At 37.1% G+C, this 24854-nt stretch overlaps 4 protein-coding genes across 9 annotated transcripts; 3 read left to right on the forward strand and 1 right to left on the reverse strand.

Moving 5' to 3' along the window:
- The first annotated feature begins 32 nt into the window (after window positions 1-32).
- Window positions 33-2852, forward strand: LOC111010248 (putative RNA-binding protein ARP1). Of its 2 annotated transcripts, none has more exons than XM_088116866.1 (6): window positions 33-374; window positions 478-637; window positions 802-931; window positions 1024-1072; window positions 1183-1414; window positions 2547-2852. In XM_088116866.1, exons 1-6 carry the CDS (start codon window positions 186-188, stop codon window positions 2573-2575), a joined length of 789 nt encoding a protein of 262 aa, XP_087972992.1. In that variant the 5' UTR covers window positions 33-185; the 3' UTR covers window positions 2576-2852. The 2 variants fall into 2 exon arrangements, with proteins under 2 accessions (XP_087972992.1, XP_022139299.1); XM_022283607.2 differs by having other exon boundaries at window positions 143-374; window positions 2524-2852.
- Window positions 2853-5585: 2733 nt separating this feature from the next.
- Window positions 5586-13123, forward strand: LOC111010172 (uncharacterized). The gene is made up of 3 exons (XM_088117790.1): window positions 5586-5718; window positions 5928-12045; window positions 12567-13123. Exon 2 carries the CDS (start codon window positions 5940-5942, stop codon window positions 12036-12038), a length of 6099 nt encoding a protein of 2032 aa, XP_087973916.1. The 5' UTR covers window positions 5586-5718; window positions 5928-5939; the 3' UTR covers window positions 12039-12045; window positions 12567-13123.
- Window positions 13124-14144: 1021 nt separating this feature from the next.
- LOC111010062 (low temperature-induced protein lt101.2) lies at window positions 14145-14938 on the reverse strand. The gene is made up of 2 exons (XM_022283350.2): window positions 14463-14938; window positions 14145-14366 (listed from the first exon to the last, which is right to left on the reverse strand). The coding sequence occupies exons 1-2, from the start codon at window positions 14541-14543 to the stop codon at window positions 14283-14285; spliced, it is 165 nt and encodes a 54-aa protein (XP_022139042.1). The 5' UTR covers window positions 14544-14938; the 3' UTR covers window positions 14145-14282.
- A 23-nt stretch (window positions 14939-14961) lies between these two features.
- On the forward strand, window positions 14962-23645 carry LOC111010061 (Pentatricopeptide repeat (PPR) superfamily protein). 5 transcript variants are annotated; one of them, XM_088117791.1, is made up of 6 exons: window positions 14962-17802; window positions 18190-18326; window positions 18420-18786; window positions 18940-19175; window positions 22345-22399; window positions 23424-23645. In XM_088117791.1, exon 1 carries the CDS (start codon window positions 15357-15359, stop codon window positions 17709-17711), a length of 2355 nt encoding a protein of 784 aa, XP_087973917.1. In that variant the 5' UTR covers window positions 14962-15356; the 3' UTR covers window positions 17712-17802; window positions 18190-18326; window positions 18420-18786; window positions 18940-19175; window positions 22345-22399; window positions 23424-23645. The 5 variants fall into 5 exon arrangements, with proteins under 5 accessions (XP_087973917.1, XP_022139040.1, XP_022139041.1 ...); XM_022283348.2 differs by lacking the exon at window positions 23424-23645 and adding an exon at window positions 22469-22722; XM_022283349.2 differs by lacking the exon at window positions 23424-23645 and adding an exon at window positions 22644-22722.
- The last annotated feature ends 1209 nt before the right edge of the window (window positions 23646-24854 follow it).

Genomic DNA, 24854 nt, shown 5'->3' on the forward strand with positions numbered 1-24854 from the left:
TGTGTGTTCACGTTGATGATAGCCTTCGCCAATGCCTATCTGTCAGCCTCTCTGTCCCTCTGTCTTCTTCCATTTCTTTATTTCCTCTCTCCTCTTATATATCTCTCTCCCTCTCTTCCCCACCACCATTTTCTCACTCCTCTCCCCCAATTCCTTCTTCGATCGCCGGAATTTATACGACGACGATGAGCAACAATAGTAACAATGCAGGTTTAATGTTCGGCGACACCACGCTCACGAAGGTGTTCGTCGGCGGATTGGCGTGGGAGACTCCCAAGGAAGCTATGCGAGATCACTTCGAGAAGTTCGGCGAGATCTTGGAGGCTGTAATCATCTCCGATAAGCTCACCGGCAGATCCAAGGGCTACGGATTCGTAAGTCGTCTCTCGAGATTAGATTATTAATTCCTCCATCGCCGCCGCCGGATTGGATTCCGATGGTGATTGATTTTTGTTTTTTTGTTTTTACTTGAATTAGGTCACGTTTAAGGACGCGGAATCGGCGAAGAAGGCTTGCGAGGACGCCGCGCCGATCATCAACGGCCGCCGAGCCAACTGTAATCTGGCGTCGCTCGGAGCTCGCCGCGGCTCTCGCTCCGCATCGGCTGCTACTCCTCCCCAAGCTCCTCCGCTACCAGGTAACTGCTCAATTCAATTCACTCCACAATGGCATTTTCGTAATTTCAGTTTCATAGAGTGATCTACGAGTAATTTTTGTTTAAGGATTTGAAGTGTGATTTAGTAATGGGAAACTTTGGGACGGTGGAGATCTAAAGTTGTTGTTGTGATGTAAAATTTGAAGGATCCAACGGCGGTGGGGGGGCGAGGTCCACGTCAGCAGCATCGCCCAACCACGTGCAGTGGTACTACCCGGCCGGGACTCCTCCGACGCCGTTTCATCATCAGCCTCATCAGCCCGTCCCGTTCTACGGGTATGCCTTCTCATTACATACTTTTATTTTATTTTATTATTATTTTTTGAGTGCTTGTAATGTAAATAAACGTAAATTTCGTTTTCTTCTAGTTACTCCCCAAGCCCCACCTACATCGCCACGGATATCAGTTACAACCATGTAAGAATTAAATTGATCTTTTTTGAAAATTCTTATTTAAATTTAAATTACTGGATTTATTGTAAAAATAAAGTTGTTGGTGGGCTAAATGGCGACGTTTTTGTTGACAGAAGCTGAGCTATATGAACGGCGGGGGGCATTACTCGCAGGTGTATCCGGGGCAGGCTATGGTGGGAGCGAACACATTGATGCCGATGTACCCGCTGTATCACTACCATCAATCACACGCCATGGGGATGCCGGCCCACATATTCCCGCCAAGCCCGACGGCGGCCGGCCCATTCGCCGCCGTCCCACCCACATCCATCATGTCCAAACCGGCCTCGGTTGGTCCAAATCCAGGTCCGTTCATTTTTTTGAGAAAATACTTGATTTCTTATTAATATTTGACGATACAAAAAATAAATTTTTTTGTTTTTTATTTCTTTTTCTTAGATGTAAGATATTTAATGATTATAACGAGTGAGTTGCTCCTTACTGATATAGAATCGAGTATTTTTTCGATAGAGAAACGAATGAGGTAAAGAGTCAAACGTTGTAAACTAGGGAAAAAGAATAGGCAATGCAACAAACAGATCGTGAGAGAGAGAGAGAGAGAGGAGCTTCACGTGAAATGGTGATTTGGTAAAGGCCACCCTGTGTCCCACGTGGCCATCTGGTCCGCCCATTCTGCCATGGTCAATTGGTGTCGCTTTCCCAATTATTAATATTCCGCTAATCTTAAGCACTGTTTTGCAAAAAACAACTTATTCTACTTCATTTCTAGATCTTGTATTGTCATGTGTATAAAAAACTTAACAGCAACTTATTCTGTTTTAGTTTTTCTCTTTGAAAATTAAGCTTAGGGACTCTACTTCGACCCATGAACTATAAAAAATAGAGCTTCCAAAGTGACGAATCATTTGTCGTTGAAAGATAAACTGCATCGTTAAAATTGATTAGTGACGAAAGATCTTTCGTCGAATCCAACATTACTTAAAGCTTGTTGTTAAAGTTCTCCAACTATGAAACACGACTTTCGTTGCATATATTGCGATGCAAATAGCATGCTTCGCATTCGCTAATTTTGCCGCATATCATATGGTGAAAGTTTTTATCTTGTTATCAAGTTTAAGTCAGATTTTAGGAACTAACCGAAGTAGCTATCCAAAACTTGCTTTTGTCTTTAAATTTTGGCTAAGAATTCAAGTATATTTCGAACAAAGATGCAAAACATATTAAAGAAGTAGTGGGAAAACTAACATAATTGTTAAAAACATAAAACAAAATATATTTAGAAACGATTTAATTCAACCCGAGTAGGAAATGAGATATTTATCTTGCAATGTCATTAATATCATTGTCTTTCTCACTGAACATTGACAGTTGCTTGTTGGGTAGGTGTGTTATGAACTTAAATTCCAGCTGATTTATATTTGTGATGATAATTAAACTGATATTACAAAGAACAGTTTGCTTGGTTGTGGAATAATAGGTACAGTTGGAGGAGGATGCAGAGGATGATTAAACAAAGAAAAAAGAAAAAAAAAGGGAGAGGAGGAGAACTAGATATAAAAAGGGGGCAGCGGGCAGGGCAGGGCAAGAGGGGCTCTCTTTTTATATTTTTTCTAAATCTGAACATCTAATTCTCTAAGTACAGAGACAAGGTGAAGCTGGTTGGTTGGGGGGCTGCTCAGAACTGCATTATTTTAGCTCATGATCTGCTGTAGCTCTTTATTTTTCTTTCTTCTTTTTAATTATCAACTAATTTCATTGCTATTATTTTCATTTTTTTTCCTAATCTCTCTCTCTCTCTCTCCTTCTTTCTCTCTCCTAGCATTGAAAAACAAAAGTTGCAGAAACAGAAACAGGGGCAGAGATAAATTAAGCCATGCATTGGCCAGCTTAACCTGCATAAAGCTCTCTTTATTTCTCCCTCTTGCTAAATCAGCCTTATTGGCATGGATGCCAAAAGTATCTCCTCGTAATATATATATATATATATATGAACTTTTAATATATATAAAAATGACGTGATTCATGTTCGGAGAGATTAGCAAAAACTACTTTTAATTTGATCGATCAGCTTCGTAAAATTAAGGATTTAATTGTAACATTACGTAGGTTTAGAAGTGGCTTTGATAATTTTTTCTCGATGCGTTTATGTTGACATTGTATATATTGGATTGAAGTTGGTAACTTGTAGGGTTGGAAGTACTCTCTCTATCAATTGAAAGTCTATCTTGGCTACACAGACATATTAATCTTTATCAAAATGAACTATTCATGTCAATTGGTTAAAATGCCCATCTTTGATCAAAATATTGTAAGTTCGAATCTTTGTGCCTCCTAATTGTTGTAAAAAAAAATGTGTGGATTTGAATTTCTAGATTTACCGCAATGTTCTCGAAGAGAAACCGAAAGCCGTTGAATGTATGGAAATATATAGATATTGTGGTATACCATATATTTGAAAATAATTTATATTTGCATATGAAGGACTAAGGCAGAGTACAAAACTCCACTTAGACAAAAAGATTTTTTGATTTGGCATCTAATGTCTTGTCAGTCAACATTATTTTCAAGTTTTTTTTTAGTACATTTATTTTCAAGTTAAATCAACATTCTTCTAAAAAATTGTACCATCAACTTTTCAATGTTGTGTTTTCATTTTTTTTAATTTTATTTTTTCATTGTTAATTTCCCATTAGTAATTTTTACACAAAGTTATATAGAAATTTAAAATATATTATTTTAAATACTCATCTACGTGGAAAAATGACCGGACAAAAGACATATCTTCTAAATATTTTATTACATCGTTGGTATAAAATAAATGTTAAAGATTAAAATAATTATTATTTCTACAAAATTAAAGAGTCTCGACAGTAGAGGTGTTCATGGATTGAGTTGAGTTGGTGTGAGATACTTTGTAGAGCCAACCCAATTGTTCGGGTCGTAAACTTACTCAACCCAAAAAATATTTATTAAATAATAAACCCAACCAAATCTAACCATGAAATATCTTAGTTTAGTTGGTTCGGGTTATTCGGATCACTTATTAAAAGCATTGTATAACAAAAAAAATGATAATATCTCAAGCATTTATTTATATATTTAAATTGAATCAAGATTCGTAAGTTGATTTTTATTTATATAGTGAAAATATACACTAAAAAAACTTACAAAGTTGTTTTTAAAGGTCCTCGTGCAATAAATAATTCATAAAAAATTATTAAATGAAATAAAATTAAAATAAATATAACTATATATATAATTTTTATGGCAACTAAAAAAATAGTTTTAAAATTAATAATAAGTTCGGATTGGTTCGGTTTAACCTAAACTCGTTTCAGTGAACTATTGAACAAACCATCATTAAATTTTCATTAATTAGAATAAAACCCAATTCAAACGAGTTTATAACCCACCCAATCCTAAATTGCATTTGGTTGATCGATTTTTTTGGTAGTAAGATTTTTTTGAACATCCCTACTTATATAACATTCAAACTTAGAGAAAATATAGAATAACATAAAGGTAAATTTATTTAGGTTATAATATTAATCACGAAAAAAGGTCTATTAGGACCTAAAATATAATTGCAATAAGGGTGGACTTTTTTTTTCTCGAACAAAAAACCACTTTTACCCAAAAAGTTAATTATGCGCATGAGGTTTTACCCCAACCATTAAGTTTCATCAAGCTGGATATTAAACTTTTATAAATGTTAATATTTACTTTGGAGTTAACAAATCATTTGAAGAATCTAAAAGAAAAAAAAAATAGTAACATGTATTTAAGGTTGTGGTACCGTTTATTGAAATGGAAAGTTTATAATAAATAAATAATTAATATATATAATTTAATTAAATTTTAATAATGTATTTTATAAGGTTTTTAACTAACATTTTAAGCTGAATAATTTATTTTCAATTAAAGTATCCATTTAAATCATTTATGAATACTTATTATGTAAAATAAATATTTAATTAATTTTCAATATGTTTTAAAACGCCAACAAAATATATAGAAGAGCTTACAGGGGTAGAATCTCATACCCTACTTATTATACTAAAGTATATACATATAAAATTTTCATATAAAATACATAATTTAGAACATGAAATTTATCACTGTCCAATCAACGTCTGTATTTTATAAATTGAATTAAAAAAAAGAAAAAAAGAAAAATACGACTACCCAACTAAGATTGGAAATTTTTATCCAAATCAAATCGAGTCCTATTGTTAGTTTTATACTTCATAAAATTGAATAAAATGATAAGGATAGTTCTAAGAACCGAACCGGCTAATTTATTAGAATTTTTTTAATTTCAAGTTTCATCCCTACAATTTAATAAATTCACTTTTTTAAGATTATTTTATTATTAAAATTAAAATCAATTAAATATACCAATCACTTGAAGTTGGGAAAAAAAAAGTACCATAAAAGAAAAAAGAAAAAAGAAAAGGATGCGCCATCTTCTATTTATTTATTTATTATAAATATAATTATAATTAATTTTTCTCAACTCTTTCGAGTTTCGAAAGCTTCCTTCCAAAATATTTTTCGGAACATTTCGCTCTCTCTCTCTAAACCCCAAACCCTCTCTCTCTCCCCTTCTCACAGACAAACTCCATTTTTTTTTGAGAAGATCTAGTGAGGTACACTCATTTCCTTTCTCTGCTACTTGCAATTCTCAGTTTACGTTTAATTTAAATGTTCTTGTGTTTCCGAATTACGATCTTTCACTCTCCTCGGTTCGTAGATCCCGATTGGTTTTCGTAATTAGGGCTTATGCTGCTTTCGAAGCTTTTTTTTTGAGCTTCTTTTGATTTTATTTTTGATATTATTTTGTTCGGAAATTACTCAGATTCTGTTTTTCATGGAAGAGCCGGATGAGAGAGATGCTTCTCGCGGTGTTTCGGAGTCAACCGTCACTGCTGGGGAGCATGTAGTTGACGGAAACCTAGTGGGTTCCGGTGTTAGTGTTAGTAAGGAGCGGGTTCAAAGTTCGTTGTCGGAGGAGGAGGTGGGAAGAGCAGAGGGGGGTGATGGGGCTTGTAATGGTGGTGAGGATATCATGGTGGAAGTTTTGGGTTCTGATGTTTATTTTGATGGTGTATGTACTGATAGGACTGCTGAGAACTTGGATGAGGTTGGTTCTGGTGGTTCAACTGGGGAGGAGCCCAGTGTGGGGAGGGATGGAATATCTCCCCGTGGAGATGCACCCGATGTAGGTGTTTCTGGTGGTCCAGAAAGTGAGGGAGTGTCGGGGGTTGGGGAATCAGTAAAAGAAACGTCTCAAGGAGGTGTGGAGGGCGACCAAGGAGTTGTTGATGCTATGGTTCTGGATCATGATGCTCGGGTGGATGATTCTTCGATAGTTGCAAGCCATATGGACAGAGAGGCTGAAGCTGTTCATGTGGAGGAGGAAAACACTGGAAGCAAGGAGGCTATGGATGTAGATACACAGGTGGGATCCAGTGTAGGCAGTCTAGTTCACAACAGTCCAGATGATAAAATTTCGAACAATGAAGAACCTCATAAGGTGGAGGTTCGTTCTGTGCAACCAAAGAATTCTCCAACAGAAAATGGGTTTGGAGATGACTTAGTGAATGCAGGTGGGGAAAGGCCACTTGTAACAGAGGAAGCTCCAACAAGTGATGGGGGAGAAAGTCTGGAAAAAGAACCAGGTCAAGAGAATGTGGAGGAAGGTAAGCAAATTGTCGATGCACCAGTTGACCTGCAGGAAAGACTTGGAGTTACAGATGTTGATGCACGGAATCCTGGGATCAAGACTTCAACTTCTTCTGCAGATGGTAGTGAAAATTCAAATTTACGGGGCCAGGATGCTATTGAAAAAGCTCCTGACATGCTAATTGAAGAAAATTTGAATCCCAAAGTTATTTCTCATAGTGATGGTTCGGAGAAAGACCTTTCTAATTTGGAAGGGGATGAGAGTTGTATGGTTGAGAAAGAGCATGAAGATAAAGAAAAAAGCGATCATATAGATGATCAGAATCGAGCTGTTGGAGGAGGGGAACTTCCTAATAGCATTTTGACACATGGGCAGAAGATTTCTGATGATGAACAGCTTGGTTTATATGCAGGGTCAACGGCAGTTGAAGTTCCAGAGATAGCATCACAGGCACTTGATAGTGAAAATTTGGATCAAAGTATAGCTCCTGAAAATGTGGTGAATGTGGTGAGTACAGATTCAATATTCTCAAGTCAATCAAACCAAAGGGATTCTGAGGTAGATGTTGCAGTACAAAATGATAGTAAAATTTTGGCTCCAAGTATTGAAGTTTCTGCTGAAAACGAGCAAAATTTAAATGTGGAGACAGAATGCAGGAATTTGGAGTCAGATCCTGAATCCAATAGACAAGGAGGGGCTATTGGTGCGAACATTGAGGAAAATGCTGTCATTGATAATTCTCTGGCTGATTTTGAGAGTGTGGAAGGAATGGAAGTTGATCAAAGCTTCAATGTTAATCAGGTGGGTTTACATGGTGAGGAAGAAATGGAAGATGTGACAAGTATTGATAATGACGATGATCAAATTGCTGAATGTGCAGCCGAAAATCCTGAAGGTTCTGTACAATTGCATCAGGCTTGTTATCAGCTGCCACCAGAGAATGAAGGTGAATTTTCTGTTTCTGATTTAGTGTGGGGTAAAGTGAGGAGCCATCCTTGGTGGCCAGGTCAGATATTTGATCCATCTGATTCTTCTGATAAGGCAATGAAATATTATAAAAAGGATTTCTTTTTGGTTGCATATTTTGGGGACCGTACGTTTGCTTGGAATGAAGTGTCTCAGTTAAAGCCCTTTCGGACACATTTCTCCCAAGAAGAGATGCAAAGCAATTCAGAAGCCTTCCAAAATTCTGTTGAGTGTGCTCTAGAAGAAGTCTCTAGAAGATCTGAATTGGGGCTAGCGTGTGCTTGCACACCTAGAGAAGCATATGACATGATTAAATGTCAGATTATTGAAAATGCTGGAATTCGAGAAGAATCTTCTAGAAGATTTGGTGTAGACAAATCTGCCAGTGCGGCATCATTTGAACCAGCTAAACTAATTGAATACATCAGGGACTTGGCAAAGTTTCCATCTGATGGCAGTGACCGTTTGGAACTTGTGATAGCTAAGGCCCAGCTGACAGCATTTTATCGTCTAAAGGGGTATTGTGGCTTGCCTCAATTCCAATTTGGTGGCTTGCCTCAGTTCCAGTTTTGTGGGGGGCTGGTGGACAATGAGTCAGACTGTTTAGGCATTGAAATGGAGTCAAGTGATTTTATTCAGCATGTAGCTTCTTGCCAGGATGATGCACAGAACACCCCCTGTAAGGAGAAATCAGAAAGTCGGAGTAGTTCTTATCATAAACGCAAACATAACTTGAAGGATGGTCTGTATCCAAAGAAAAAGGAAAGGAGTTTGTATGAACTAATGGGTGAAACTTTTGACAATTTAGATGGAGAAAATTGGTCTGATGCAAGGACGACTACCACATTGGTGTCACCATCTGCTAAGAGACAGAAGACTGTCGAACATCCTACTGATTATTCAGGTACACCAGATGGAAGGAAAACTGTATCCTTTGCAAAGGTTTCTGGTACTGCACCTGTTAAAACGTCCTTCAAAATTGGTGACTGTATTCGTAGGGTTGCAAGCCAGTTGACTGGTACGCCTCCAATTGTCAAATCTAATAGTGAGAGGTTCCAAAAGCCAGATGGTGGCTTTGATGGACACGTGGTCCATGACTCTGATGTTTTCCTCCAGAACTTTGATGATGCCCAAAGAGGAAGGGTAAATCTTCCTGTAGAGTACTCCTCCTTGGATGAATTGCTAGGCCAACTTCAACTAGTGGCAATAGATCCAATGAAGGAATACAGCTTCTTGAACGTAATTGTTAGTTTTTTTGCCGATTTTCGAGATTCGTTAATTTTGAGGCAGCAGCCTGGGATTGAGGATTTGGCCACGGACAGAGGAAGTGGTAAGAGGAAAGCACTATTTACTCCTGTTGTGTTACCAGAAACTTTTGAATTTGAGGATATGAGTGACACTTATTGGACGGACAGGGTAATCCAAAATGGAACTGAAGTTCCGCCATCTCGTAGAACCAGAAAACGAGATTCGCAACTTGCAGTTGGAGAACCAGAGAAGGCTCTTCAAGGGAGTCGGAGGCCATACAAGAAGCGAAATTCTGTTGGCAATCATGTTTTGTCAGCTGAGAAGTTTACTGGCTCTGCTGATCAGCCATCTCCTGCAGAACTTGTAATGAACTTTTCTGAGGTGGATTCTGTGCCATCAGAAAAAACCCTGAATAATATGTTTAGGCGGTTTGGACCCTTGAGAGAATCTGAGACAGAAGTTGATAGGGAGGGTGGGCGTGCAAGAGTAGTTTTCAGAAAATCTTCTGATGCGGAAATTGCTTATAGCACTGCTGGAAGGTTCAGCATCTTTGGACCTAGACTTGTAAATTATCAGCTCAGCTATACTCCTTCTACCCTGTTTAAAGCGTCTCCCATTCCCAGACTTCAGGATCAGGAAATGCATCTTGATCTTAGCACGACTCAGTTTCACGATATGCAACTTGATTTAGCCTCATTCCACGACCATGAAATGCAGCTAGATTTATCTTCGATTCATGACCAGGAAATGCAACTTGATCTTTCCACCATTGGATACCAGGAAATGGAATCTGTTCTTGATCCAAACCATCACCAGGAGAGTAAACCTAACTACACTGCCCAGCTTGGGGAGATGCAGGCTGGCTTTTCAACAATCCAATATGAGAGGCAACATGATATTTCTTCAATTCATGATCAGGAACTGCACTCTGTTTTTGTTTCAAACCAGGAGACACAATCAGGTCCTATTTCTTCCCAAGACCAGGAATTGCAACATAATTTCACCTCAACCCAGTTTGGGGAGATACAGGCTGATCATACTCTAACTCCACATCATGATGAGCCACCAGTTTCTGCCTCAGCCCAGGAGCAGAATATGCAACCAGTTTTTGCCACAATCAAGGAGGAGAAGACACAGCCGGATGTTACTACACTCCAAGCCGAGACACAGTCAGTTCTTGGCATCATCCAGGAGCAAGAGACGCATGCTATTCTTGATGCAACCCAAGTTGGTACGATGCAAGCTGATCTTGCTCCAACTCATCACGAGAAGCAAACTGTTCCTGCCACAAGCCAGGAGCAGGAGATGCAGCCAGTTTTTTCCATGATCCAGAAGGAGGCACAGCCAGTTCTGGCCACTAGCCAAGAGCAAGAGAATGTGGCTGTTATTGGCACCACAATCCATCACGTGGAGGAGCGACCTGTTCCATCCACTCCCCTGGAGCAGGAGATGCAACCTGTCCTTGCCACAACTCAGGCGAATGAAATGTTGCCAGTTCTTACTGCAGCTCAAGATCATGAAAGGGAACCTCTGACCACATTGGAGGAGTCAATGGGGGAACCTGCTCCTGCTATGACAGAAGCGCAAGAAATACAACATGCTCTTGGCACAGTGAAGGGGAATGAGGCAGAAGATGTTCTTGGAAAAAAAGAGCAGGCAACTCAATCTGTTACCATTGCTACTGATGAACAAGACGATGGGCAGCCACTTGTTTTGGGGGAGGAGGCTGAAGGAGAAACTCAGCTGGCTCCTGCCATGACAGAGGGACAGGAAACACAAGTTCTTGACACGATGGAGGGACGTGAGACCGAACATGATCTTGGCGCAAAGGAGCAGGCAACTCAATCTGTTACTGTAACTGATGGTCAAGATGAGACACAACCACTTGTTTTAACTGGTGAAGAGGTTCAGGACGAGACTAAGCCCATTCTTGCCTCAACCCAGGAACTGGAAACTGAGCCAGATGTTACCTCCACTCAGGAGTTGGAACCTGACGAGGATACTATGCAAACACAGGAGTTGCGACCTGATCACGTGACAAGAGAGGAGCACGAGGCTGTGCCAGTCTCTCTTTCATCCCAGGTGCATGGTGAGCAGTCCAATCATGCTGAAGAACTTGAGCAGGATGTGCTTCCTGATAATGCTGCGAATGTGGTGCCAAAGGTAAAATTTAATGATGACATGAAGGAGGAGCATGAAGTGCAACATGGTAGTAGCACAAAGCAGGAGCTGGAGATGCAATATGATATTCCTACAGATCAGGAACAGGAGAAGCAAGATGATAATGGCACAGATCAGGAGCAGGAGAAGCAATGTGGCAATGCCGCAGATCAGGAGCAGGAGAAACAATGCGACAATGCCGCAGATCAGGGGCAGGAGATGCAATGCGACAATGCCACAAGTCAGGAGCAGGAGACGCAATGCGACAATGCCACAAGTCAGGAGCAGGAGACGCAATGCGACAATGCCACAAGTCAGGAGCAGGAGACGCAATGCGACAATGCCACAAGTCAGGAGCCGGAGACGCAATGCGACAACGCCACAAGTCAGGAGCAGGAGACGCAATGCGATAATGCCACAAGTCAGGAGCAGCAGACGCAATGCGATAATGCCACAAGTCAGGAGCAGCAGACGCAATGTGATAATACAACAAGTCAAGAGCAGGAGATGATGCAATGTGATAATTACACAAATCAGGAGCAGGAGATGCAATGTGATAAGGCCACAAGTCAGGAGCAGGAGATGCAATGTGATAGTGACACAAATGAGGAGCACATGGTGCAATCTGGCGAGGCTACACCCAATGAGCAGGATGTGCAATCTGATCATGAGCAAGAATTGCAAGCTGATCGTGCCACTAACCAGGAGCAGGAGACGGAATCAAATTTTGCCACATTACAAGAGCAGGACGCACAATCTGATTTTTCCCAAAAGCATCTGACCCAGGATCAGGCGATGCAACCTGATCTTGCCGCAATTCCAGACTCAGAGAAGCTCCCTGATTCTGTCCCCACGAAGGATCAGGACAAGCATCTTGGTCTTTCATCTTTGGAAAAGAACACAGATTAACTTTAAGGTATGCATGCTTTCTTTGGCTACCCGTTTCAGATGCTCAGTAAAAGTTTGCTTTGTAAAATTGTTACTATTAAAACGTCAAAAAACTCTTTCTGGTGTTCCCCACCCGAAAATGCATAAAGATGCTGGTTTCTTTGACCTCAGTAATGTTTAGGCTTTTTAGGAAGGTTGATAGAACATTAATGGCCTTCTATATTTCCATCCCTTCCCTTGTACTTTTACTTAGTCAATTTTAATAAGTATATTTCTGCTTATGGTGAAAAAATTGTATTAACCTTACATTCCTGGTGAAGGTGACAGTTGACAATTTTGATACCTCATTTAAGCCGAAAATGTAATTATTATACCCATGCCAGTTTTTAAAAGCTTGATATTGTTACCAAAAGCTTTTCTTTCTTGGATAGAACTAACATCATCACCATTTCACTTAGTATAAACTTTTGTTTTTAATGGTGTTTCTTGTCTACACAATCTTACCAGTATTCTGTTGGCCATGATATTAATCATTTCACAATTTCTCAGGTTATACGGAAAATGCAATAGCCGACTGAAGAACGCAATGACGCCAATGAGAGAATAACACGTGGACATCGACAGGCCGCCAGAAGAAGAGGTAAGCAGACCATTAGAAGATGCTCATCAGTTCCATTCAAGGTTACTTATGGCTTCCCCCCTCGTTTCATTCTCAAATATTGTAAACTTAGATCCTCCCCAGTTAGTAGCAGTTGAATGTAAATTTATGTTTAGCCGAAGTTTTTTCTCCCCACTTTCTGTTGATTTTTCTTGGCGGAAGCTGGCTTTTGAATCTGATGCAACTGGCATTCATTGTACATGACATTTGTCCAATCACAGCCATTGAAGGTGAATCATGGAGTTGGCTTATTTGGAAGCCAAAAGAAAAAAAAGGGGGTTTTGAAACTTCATCCTCTCCTTGGATAGATGTTGCTCCAATGTATAGCAATCTTGGGGATTGGAGTCATGCGGTTCCTTCAATCTGAGCCCTTCATTTTGATCTGATGATTGAGATTTGAATGAGGAAATATAGCTTCAAAGAATATAAGATTCCAAGTATTTGTTTAGCTCGAATTGTTTGATTCAAATTAGTTGGTGATATTCGATTGGATGCCTATTTTTTTTTTCATTTTTTGGAAAAAAATAATGGGAGGGATTGACGTGATAATTATTTAGGTACAATTTTTCATTTTTAAAATTTGTAAAATTTCGAACTTTATGCTATTTTTTTTTTTCAATTTCATTTGTTGCTTTGGATATTTGAATATTTTGTTCGAAGTACTAAACCTTTTTCTTTACCTTAAAAATAAATTTATTTCTTCATCGTCTTCCCTCCAAAGTATTTCAGCCCATTTTGCTTAAACTTTGAATGTTAACAAAAATTGACATTTTAAATTAATATCAGTATTAGCATACTAAAAAGTTATATAGGTGTCTTTTAGTTCTTGGTAATGTTTTGTTTATTTCTTGTTTCTTCTTCATCTGCATAGTTCCTTTTTTCAGTTTTTTGTCAGTAACATTTTGATTTCTTATTGAACCCTTTTTTTCTCTAAATTTTTAAGTTAATAAAAGCAAAACATTTATTTAAAAATTAAAATTTTAAATTAAAAGTTCAAATTTTTATGCTATATTTATTGTGGCAAGTAAAAAATAATAAAATAATATTTTACTAGAAAAAAGAGCAAGAGACCATTTTACCCTTTTTCCCCCGTATTTTACTTGAACAATTTTGAGGAAGAAAAAATAGGGGTTCACAAATGTTAAAAAATGTTTCTAAAAAATTAGAAACCTAAAATAAAATACAGAAACATCACTAAACGAATCACTAAACAAACCCTTAATTTTTTAATTATTATTTTTTGTTATCAAAGTTTTTCTTTAAAAATGAGAAACAAGAACGCTGGCCCCAAAAAAATGTTTTTTTTTTTTGGCCTTTTCCAGGAGGATGATATAATTCTTCTATAGTCTAGATCAAACCTGTATAAATGGCTATTTTCATACCAATTTTAACATCTTTAAAACACTACTTCCATTTCAAGAGAGACACAAAGCTAAACCAAAAACTAGATGAACCACAAACACAGAAGATGGGATCACTTCTTCTCAACATTTGATTATATTCCAACAACTTTGTACAAGCTAAAAATTGCAAAGAAACATCCACAAAACTACACTTTCTTGTCTTCTCCCCAAGAAAAAAGACATGAAACAAAAAAAAAAAAAGCTCTATCCAACTAGCACATATATTGCATATATGATTCCAGGTATGTATCCCAATATGGTCAGCAACAAACAGATCCAGAACTCTACCTGCACTTCCAAATTCAAAACACAAGCAAAAACCTGATGAGCAAAATTGCAAAATGATTTGAAAAAAGAAGTGAAGAACTTGAGTTAAGCCATCACCCCACAGCCATAGCGAAGGAAAACTCCAACAGGTGGTAGAAGAATTGCCAGTATGATCTCCACAAAAGTCTCAGAACCCATGATTCTCTCTCTCTGTGTGGACGCCAAAACCAGAAGCAGGGAGATTTTGGGCGCTGCTGAAATGGGGTTTTATTGAGCTTGAAGAAAGCTACAATGGGAGAGGGGAGAACCAGGTGGCGACTGTTGAAGCTTTTGGGAACGACACGTGGGGGAAGAGGCGAACACGTGTGCTGTTTTTGCTGTCTTTGATTTGGTTGTGTTGTACTGTTGTTTATCATTTGAACAGAGTTTAGTGCAGTCAAATTACACGGCATTTGTCCAAAATTGTGAGGAAGTTGTGATGCAATTGTGAAGATGAACTTGCCTGTTGGTCCTTGTGTCTGAAATGGGTAGGAAGTGTTTGTAAGGATGATAGCACATAGCCATTAGAGGAAGGGAGCGAAGACTGAAGAGAAGAGAACCCATTGAGGATTTTCATCAAACAGCTTGTGGGTGTGGCTTTAAATTGAGAAATCAACGGTAACTTTTTCTCTATCTTCCTTCTTTCTTCCCCTGGAGAAGCTCTTCCCAATCAGCGACTGCGACTCGGATTCATGAGACTTTTCAGTTTCTGTACTGATTTGATGGAATTGGAATAATGGGAATGACGCAATTTGCTGGAAGAGAGAAGCCATGGATGCTACTATAAGAGCTTTAATTTATACCCTTTTGAATTGGGGAAATTATAATTGGGCCATATTTATACCCTTAAACTACGGATTTGTATTTTTTAGCAATTCTAAAAGTAACCCTTGTTCTCTCTCTCTCTCTCATAAGGAGGTTGGATTCTGAGATTCTTAATGCCAAAACCCTAGGAAGCAGTATTGGGAGGCCATGGAAACTCCGACGACCCCAAATCAGCGGCTGATGCCGCAGGAGAATCGACCGGAGGAGCTGATTCAAACCATAACGACGATTCTCACTTCCAGTAGAGCGCCGCTGAGCGCACTCGGCCCCTACGCCGCACACCTCTCCCCTTCCCTCATTTGCTCTATCTTCTCCTCCAGGGTTCTGAATTCTCGTCCCTCTGTTCTCCTCTCCTTCTTCAAATGGGCTCAGAAACACGTTCCCGCCTTCTCCTCCCCGCCCAATAATTCTCTCACTTCGCTTCTTACTCTCTTGCCCTCTCTCTTCAGCCATAATAAGTTCTCCGATGCCAAATCCCTCCTTGTTTCCTTCATTGCCTCTGATCGCCAACACAACCTCCATAGATTGATTCTCCATCCCAGTCGCGGTCTTCCGAGGCCGTCCAAGGCTCTCATGGATACCTCCATTGGCGCCTACGTGCAGATGGGCAAGCCCCATCTTGCTGCGCAGATATTCAAGAAGATGAAGCGGCTCAATTACCGGCTGAATTTGCTTACGTGCAACACACTGCTGAATTCCTTGGTAAGATACCCTTCTTCGAATTCGATTCTGTTGTCTAGAGAGGTGTTCAAGGATTCGATTAAGCTTGGCGTGGTACCAAATACTAATAGCTTCAATATTTTGATTTATGGGTATTGCTTGGAGAGTAGGTTTAAAGATGCACTAGATTTGGTGAATAAAATGGGTGAGTTTGGTTGTGTACCGGACAATGTGAGTTATAATACCATATTGGATGCATTGTGCAAGAAGGGGCAGTTATATGAGGCGCGGGACTTGCTGTTGGATATGAAGAATAAAGGGTTGCTACCAAATAAGAATACATATAATATTTTGGTTTCTGGGTATTGCAAATTGGGGTGGCTGAAGGATGCAACAAAGGTGATTGAACTAATGACGCAGAATAACTTATTGCCTGATGTTTGGACTTATAATATGTTGATTAGTGGGTTTGTTAATGATGGTAAGATCGACGACGCTTTTAGGCTGAGAGATGAGATGGAGAAAATGAAAATGTTGCCTGATGTGGTTACCTATAACACACTGATTGATGGGTGCTTCGAGTGGCGAGGAAGTTCTGAGGCGAATAACTTGATTGAGGAAATGGATAAAAAAGGTGTGAAGTGTAATGCAGTTACTTACAATATAATGCTGAAATGGATGTGCAAAGAAGGAAATATGAATGAAGCAACTACCACTGTCCAGAAGATGGAAGAAAATGGATTTTCCCCTGATTGTGTTACGTACAATACTCTGATAAATGCATATTGTAAAGTAGGGAAAATGGGAGAAGCATTTAGAGCGATGGATGAAATGACCAGGAAAGGTTTGAAAATTGATACTTGCACCCTGAATACAATTCTTCACTCTCTTTGTGGGGAGAAAAAGCTTGATGAGGCATATAAGTTGCTATGCAGTGCTAGTAAGCGGGGCTATATTCTTGACGAGGTAAGTTATGGTACTCTGATTATGGGTTACTTCAAAGATGAAAAGGCAAACAGAGCCTTGAGTCTTTGGGATGAAATGAAGGAGAGGCAGATTATTCCAAGTATTGTTACCTATAACTCTGTAATTGGAGGTCTATGCCAATCTAGGAAAACTGATCAAGCTATAGATAAGCTGAATGAACTTCTTGAGAGTGGATTAGTCCCTGATGAAACTACTTACAACATAATTATTCATGGCTATTGTTGGGAAGGGAATGTTGAAAAAGCATTCCAATTCCACAACAAAATGATTGAGAATTTATTCAAGCCAGATGTCTTTACTTGTAATATTCTTCTTCGTGGGTTATGTAGAGAGGGTATGCTAGAGAAGGCTCTTAAGCTTTTCAATACTTGGGTTTCAAAAGGAAAAGACATTGATGTAGTTACGTATAATACCTTAATATCTAGCCTGTGCAAAGCAGGGAAATTTGATAATGCTTATGAACTTCTCACGGAAATGGAAGAGAAAAAATTAGGACCGGACCAGTATACTTACAATGCAATTCTTGGTGCTCTAACAGATGCTGGAAGGATTAAGGAAGCTGAAGAGTTTATGTTGAAAATGGTTGAATCAGGAATATTGCACGATCGGTCTTTAAAATTGGACAAAGGGCATAATGTGCCAACCTCTGAAATTTCAGAACACTCTGATTCCAAGTCCATGGATTACTCGGATCAGATCAATGAACTGTGTAATCAACAGAAGTATAAGGATGCAATGCACCTTTTTCATGAAGTTACAAAACAAGGTGTTGTTTTAAACAAATATACTTATCTAAATTTGATGGAAGGGCTTATTAAGAGGCGAAAAGGCACATCAAAGGCCAGCCGATCATAATGATATATTTATGAATTTTGTAATGTCGAATGGGCCAGCCTTTCTGTGGCTTCTACTTGAATCTGGAGGGGTCTTCTGCTCAAGGATGTAGGTATGCTCTTCTCCACTTAGAGTTGGGACATGCTGCTTCCTGTTCTCATATAGCTGTATATGAAGTATATGAAGTGGTTTGTCGTTAAATTAAGTAGTTGTCAAGGTTATTGGGAGAAAATAACTATTTAGGCTGTCTCTTTTTGGGGGTTTTCCCTTTCTCAATACACCTTTTTGATGTTTCTTATAAAAAAAAAGGTTATTGGGAGAAAGACCTATTCAGATGCACAAACATTTGCAATTGTTAAAACATAATTCACCCCTATATGGTTTCTTAAAATCGATAAATCATCATACTAAGAAATTTCATGTGGATGCAATTAGTTTGTAATTCAAGTTGTTGCGTACTTAAATGATGAGTTTAACCCCATTTGAAAATTGGTTGCAGGTCTCTCTCTCTCTTTCATGCAGAAAAAGATCTATATATAATCATTGTCACCTGACTTAATGGGTGATGAAATTTTGTAACTGTGATGAGGATTAGGCGTTCATATATTTAGTGAAATGTGCCTTGCTGCTACAATGGTAAGTATATTAAATGAGAAAGTGCTTCAAAGAAGAGTTTAGGTGTGAAAATTTCGTTACTAATTAAGTTTGTAATGGTCTATCTTGCCACAGATTCATTGCATAGGAAGGTGCAGCTTAGGTGTGATGGATCATTTTTATTTATTCCACACTTCGATTGAGGTTGATAGCTAACTGAAAATGAAAGTAGTTTCAGGAGAGAGGATTTTATGGGAAAAGGAATTAGATTGGTGAGTGAGTTTAAAGATAAACTTTCTGGTTTTGAAAACACTCTGAACCCAACTCATCACCAATGGGCTAGCAGTAATCAACAATTCAGAACAAAAAGATTTGATGCTGAATCCAGAAATGTCCTGAAAATTACTGTACGAAACCGTTGAGACTGGCTGGCTGCAGCCAATTTCCTGGGATGCAGATTGCAGTTCTCAGCTTTCAATCAGCATGCATCTTGAAGTATAAGGTGATCTCGATTCTCGACCTTGATATTACATTACGTCTCCTTGAAATCTTATGCAATGTGTTGTCATTTTCTAAACCATCACTCTGAAGATTGGGAGTGTTATATTACTCAAGTTTGATATCAAAACTCTAACTTCGGTTTTTTGTATGACAGGGCTTCTCCCCTTCTCTTCTCTCTTTACTACCCAATGATATCGAAATTTAAACCATTTATCTCCATGAACCTGATGAAACCTGGCAGGTACTTGCTTTATTAAGCAAGGGCTAGAAAGCTCATCGAAAACCTTCCCAGATATATATCTTCATAACAGATACCTGCTGCATCGACATGTGGCAGCAGCCTCAGGCGGAAGGGCTCCACAGAGAAATCCCTACCTTACATCGATTCAAGTTTGTTCCTTTTCCTTCTGATTCTCTCTTTCCCCCAAACAAACCCCATCTCCCATATGTCTCTGCTTTCAAATTTTCCATATATTATGTCATGTGCTTAAAGATTAGTTTGATGTTGGCTGAAGTAGGATCTGTATCAATCTTGGATATTTCTGTATGCAATGGAAAAAAAATCTCTAGTTTTGATGCATCTTTAAGATTGCTTGTGACTTTGTTTTTTGGTATTTGATAGTATATACAACTGTTAGAAAGATATTTTAACTTTTCTTTTCACGATACAAATTGAGGAAGTATCAAGTAACAGTAAGATCAACATTTTGACGGGAAGGGCTATAGTTGTTCTCTTTAATAACTAGAGAGCGGGTAAAGATTCAAGAGAGAGATTAAATCTAATCAAAGATCACACTTCCAAGAGGAGAAAAAAAAAACCCAAGAACCTTTTTTTTTCTTTTCTAGAATCAAACATTTATTGAGAAACATGAACACGAAAGACTATTCTTTGGGATCTTATAACCAACTAATTGAACCTTTCAAATGAAAGACTCTACTTTGGGATCTTATAACCAACTAATTGAACCTTTCAAATATGTATGAAGGATGAATTGAATAACAGTCCATCAAAAGGTGCTAATCCAAAATAATAATATGTAATGGTTTAGTAACCGAAGCATATAAAGAGGCTCCCCTTACTTAATCTTAACCTCTCCCTTACTCAAAACAACGGGTTGAAGAGGACCCTCTACAATCGGAACTCCACATCAGAAGTCCACAAAAAGCTGTCCACATTGAATGAGAAAACTAACACTTTAATGGTAGACCCTCAAAAGCACTCTTGTATACACTATACAATAAACTAATGCAGTCCAATAACACAGAAGAATGCGTTTAAATACATCAAAGGTGTTCCAACTTACACTAGCCAAAAATGACTTGCTAAGCAAAAACAAAAAAAATAGAACTTACCTTTTTAGGGAATTCTAACATTTTCTTTTATCTTTTCATTCTATATTATTTGTATGTGACTATATACATATGCGTATTATTTATGGTTTCATATATTTTCTACAATGAGAATTGACGGTCTAAAACTTTTTTACTTTTAATATTAACAAAAAAATGGAGTTTTTTATTTTAGACTTTCAACTTTTATGCCGACTTATTTTATTTTCCCTTCTAACTTGAAAGGATTTGAAAAGATCATTTTGTTTATGGGGTTGCTCTTTCAATGTATTAGCTTTCAATAATCATTTAAGGGAAACTCGGATTCTTTTCGAAGCTGGACACTTTGATTTGACTCATTTAGTTTCAAATACTCGTCCAAGTAAAAACTTACCTATTTTACTTTAGGTTTCTAAAAATATTTTTAAAAGTTAATAGCAATGATTAAAATAGTTGTTTGTTCAAAGTTTATAGATTAACACAAAACATTTGAAAGCTTATCAATAAAAGAGAAATAAGTAAAGTTTGAGGATTTAAACTTAAGGTTAGATAACCAAAGGTTAAATTGAACCTTTTTGTCTATTTTGTTTTAGTTTATAGATTTTCAAATGTTATATGTTAGTCTCTAACTTTTTAATATTTTGTTTTAGGCTTTAGACTTCACATAAAAAACTATTTTAGCTCTTAGCGTCAGATCTTCATTATCCATTTTAACCTATCCTAGCATGTAATTACAAAGTTTCGAACATGTCTATGGAGGCATCAGTTAGGTTCTACTTGATAGTTTGTTAAAGAATTAATAACAAAAACTTAAAAAAATAGGTTATATATTTATTATTTTCAACATAGGAATGTTTGAAAGTTTAGAAAACTAAAATGCAATAGGTCCAAAGATCCAAAAATCCAAGATCAGAATAGGAATTAAACTAAAGATTAAATCAGAAAAGCTTGAATCCTCCATCTCAAAATGGTAGAAAATAAAAAGGATCCAAAACCCAGTTTGTGAATTGATAGGACATAAAATGCAAAGATATTTTGCTTTAATTTGATTCTGTTTATAGTATGATTGAGAAGAAGTCAAAAAGGAAAGTAGACATCCACTGACTGACCAACTCCCTCTCCATCAACCAACATGATACCTGCCTCCCCCTCCTCTCTCTTTCTTACTTCACTTCAAAACCTTTGTTTTTCCATTATCTTCTCCCACTAACATCCTTATCCTTTCATGTATATATATATATAAATTTTTAGTCTTCAGCTGCCAGAGAAAAAGAAAAAGAAAAGGAATCTGGTTTTTTCTTTGTTTCCACTTATCCATATCAGGCAAGTAAGGGGGAGCATAGTGTTTGGGTTAGAGTTTTAATATTAATTATTCATTATAAAAGCTTAAGATTCGAATAAACTTAATCATTGAATATATTCTCAAATCTCAACACTCTTGTTCACACGTAAGTTTTGAGTATTAATTTGAACAGTAAGACTTCAACTAGCAGAGAGATTTGAACTCAAAATCATGGGTGGACAAAATTTTTAGAGGAAGGTCGTCGAGTTCCCCTCCCCTTATTTTTCCTTTCGATTTAGAATCTATATATAAGATTTCTCCTTAATTTGCTCCTCTAAATTTTAACTAACCAAATAGTTGCATTGTTCATCTAATAAGTCTGCAATCAAATTCACATGAAACGGGGGGCGGGGAGGGAGGGGGAGGATTCACTTAACCCAATTTAAGGGGTGAAAGTATAATGTAATTTGACTGACTGATTTGGACTAAGTGAAGTCCTAACTAAAAGATAGACTTATGATGGCTATACTTTGCTTGTTGCAAACCAGAATGCAGACTGCAACATTTCTTCAAGTTTGAAAGCTGTTTCTGATTGGTTGGAAAATTAGATGTGAGGCTTAGAAGAAGGATGATGGGTCTTGACCCAACTTTTTTGAGAAATTAGGCATACAAAATCTCTGGTGCCTTCCAACTTTTGAGAAGAATCAACACATCATCCCACACAGTGCCCTGCACTCACACACAATACAGACTTTCAAACTTAACATTCATTCCATTCAACTTGCACCAAAACTTGGGTGCTTTTCTTTCTAATCTTCATCAATGGGATTGTTTAATTTAATCAAGAAGCTGAAATGTTTGGCAAGAATCATGATTTCAATATCCTATTCCCATATTTGTTCACTTTAAGCTGACACGATTTCGGTTTCGGTTTCTATTTCCCTGTAGGTGTTTGTTATGCTTTTGAAGAGGGGAGATGGATAGCACCTTGGAACTTCAATTGGTAAGTGACTATGGATCTAATTTAGTTTACTTTGGCTTCTAGAAGTGAACTATAATTTTTCATTTTCAGAAAATGTACAAGACACGTGTAGATTCTCGACTGCGGAGTAAAGAATTGAGCTCTAAAATTATTGATAAAACTTGACAACATGGCATAGGATGCTAGATAAAAAATGAGACTAATTTATTTTTTATTTTTTGAAGAAAATGTACTTAAAAATTTGTTGTTGTTGGTTTGTGAGTAGAGAGAAAGCGTGTGGGTGGGAGCCCCCAAAAGGCAAACATAAGTCCAAATAAGCAACGACGCGTGGACTTTTTTTCCAATCTCTATGCTCAATTATTTTATGGAAGCCAGTTTGTAAAATTAATTAATTAATAAGTAGTAAAAATTAATTCTCTACTTCAACAAATTTCTCTCTCAAAATTCTCCGAAATACTTTTTCGTTATAATATTTTAACATTGTTGGACTCTGCATCATTTTTAAATTGTGTTAGTCTATAGTATATATATCATTGGAGAAACTTTTTTCGATGACGGGTGCACCTATCAAGTTCTTATTTGATTAGCTAGTTGTCGAGAATGTAGAAGAGTACTTATTATCACCCTTGTTTATTACTAGTCACGTTAGCGTTAGTTAAGAATTAGTTACAATGGAAATCTTGTAAAACTATTGGGGGAGTAAGTACTAAGGGAATACGAGAAATTTTTGCATTATGTTATGGTACGAGAAATTTTTCTCATCTTCTCGTTACACCACGTGTCACTGCGACATTTAGAGCTAAATTACTTGGATTGCCCTTTAATTTATTGCTTCTACAATTATGTTGTGGAGGGTTGGAATGTTTGGTTATCTACCTTCTACTTTGCAAGTCTCAAGAGATGTTACATGTGATGTTGACATCGTTTGACAATGCTCTGTATGTCTAAATGAAAATCTTTACATCTGTTTTTTTTTTTCCTTTTTATTTTTTTATTTTAAATTTTTCTAAAAGAATATTCAATAATCTCGAGATCGATTTTTCAGGTTATCGAGAGATTCTTATCCCATACAATCCGTCTTGTGTGGAAAAGGGTTATAGCTCATTGTTTTCTTCCAGAAAAGACAACAAAAAGTTGTCTGATTGTCCAATATCGATCTATTACTAGTTGGCAATGGAACTCTATAAAATGCTTTAGAATTTAGATTTCTCCATTGATCTACATTATTTGAATTATGAAAAAAATAATTCGATATACATTTATTTCATACGACAAAGAATGGTTAGTGATAATTAAATTATGGGGTGTGATCTAAGGGTGCTTTAAAGTTTAAACATATATATTTTTTTAAACTATTTTCATTTCTCTCAATGAAATTGTTGTTTCTTAAAAAAAAAAAATGAATTTTTTTAAGCTAATGGGGAATTTTAATATTGATTAGTCTTATTTGTTGTGTCCAAAGAGGGGAAAAGATGAGAATCATTTAAAAAAGAAAAGGGTATGATGCTAATTGAAAAAAATACCATTTCTGGTTGTTCTTTTTTTCTTCTTTAATTTGGTTTAATAACACATCTTATCATAATTTGCTTTAGTTTACAGTAAAGCTAAGGTGGCTGTCTCCATTTTTTAATTAAAAAAAGAAAAGAAAAAAGGATTCACAGCTTTATATTTCTTCAGACAACGGTAAAGGTCCACACGATATAAAGACTTTAATTTCGTCTTTAGAGGTTCTTCTCTCTTGTTTTGTCTTGAAAAAATTTATGGTACTATCATGATAAATGATACCGACATTTTTAAAAAATTATTTATAAAAGTAAAATTATAGTGTGAATAAATGGAATACGCTACTCTCATGAAATTGAAAATTTTTCCGTTTGTCTTAGAGTTTCTCTCTATTATTTTTGTCTTTTTAAAGGGTTTGACTCTCTCTAGTTTTATTGAGTTTGGTTCTCTCTCTTCTCTAATTATAAACAAAATTTCTCGATCAGGACAATAGCAATATTCCTACTTCGCAAATTAAATATCGGTAAAAACTTAGTGGCTTTCTGTCCAATTAGTTGGAAAAGTATCGCTCTTTAGTTTTAAAGATGCTTCTGATCTTAACTCACTCTCAAGATAAAATGTCGAGTACTACACTCGTACAAATATTACTTTCATTTATTGGCAATCACATCAGCATTATTTAAGAACCGTTTAATTCCATAACGCCAACAAAAGAAGTGGGTACTAGTAGCCTTTTTAAAAAAGTTTGATCTCTCTAATTATTTGGTCTTTAAATTAGGGTTGAATTGTCTCTCTCTCTAAAAGGGGTTTGGTTTTCTCTCTCTTAATTTGGTGTTTGGTTATGGTGGAAGCTGACAGCTAACCTGATTTTGTGGCAACAAATTTTTAGGGTTGGTTGTCTCACACAATCAGAACTACCCATTTTAATTACAATGAAAATTAAATTATTGAAACTAATTAATTTGCAAAAGTT

Source organism: Momordica charantia, assembly GCF_013281855.1.
Source record: "Momordica charantia cultivar OHB3-1 chromosome 9 unlocalized genomic scaffold, Mcharantia_2.0 BLBB01000009.1, whole genome shotgun sequence".
NCBI lineage: Eukaryota > Viridiplantae > Streptophyta > Magnoliopsida > Cucurbitales > Cucurbitaceae > Momordica > Momordica charantia.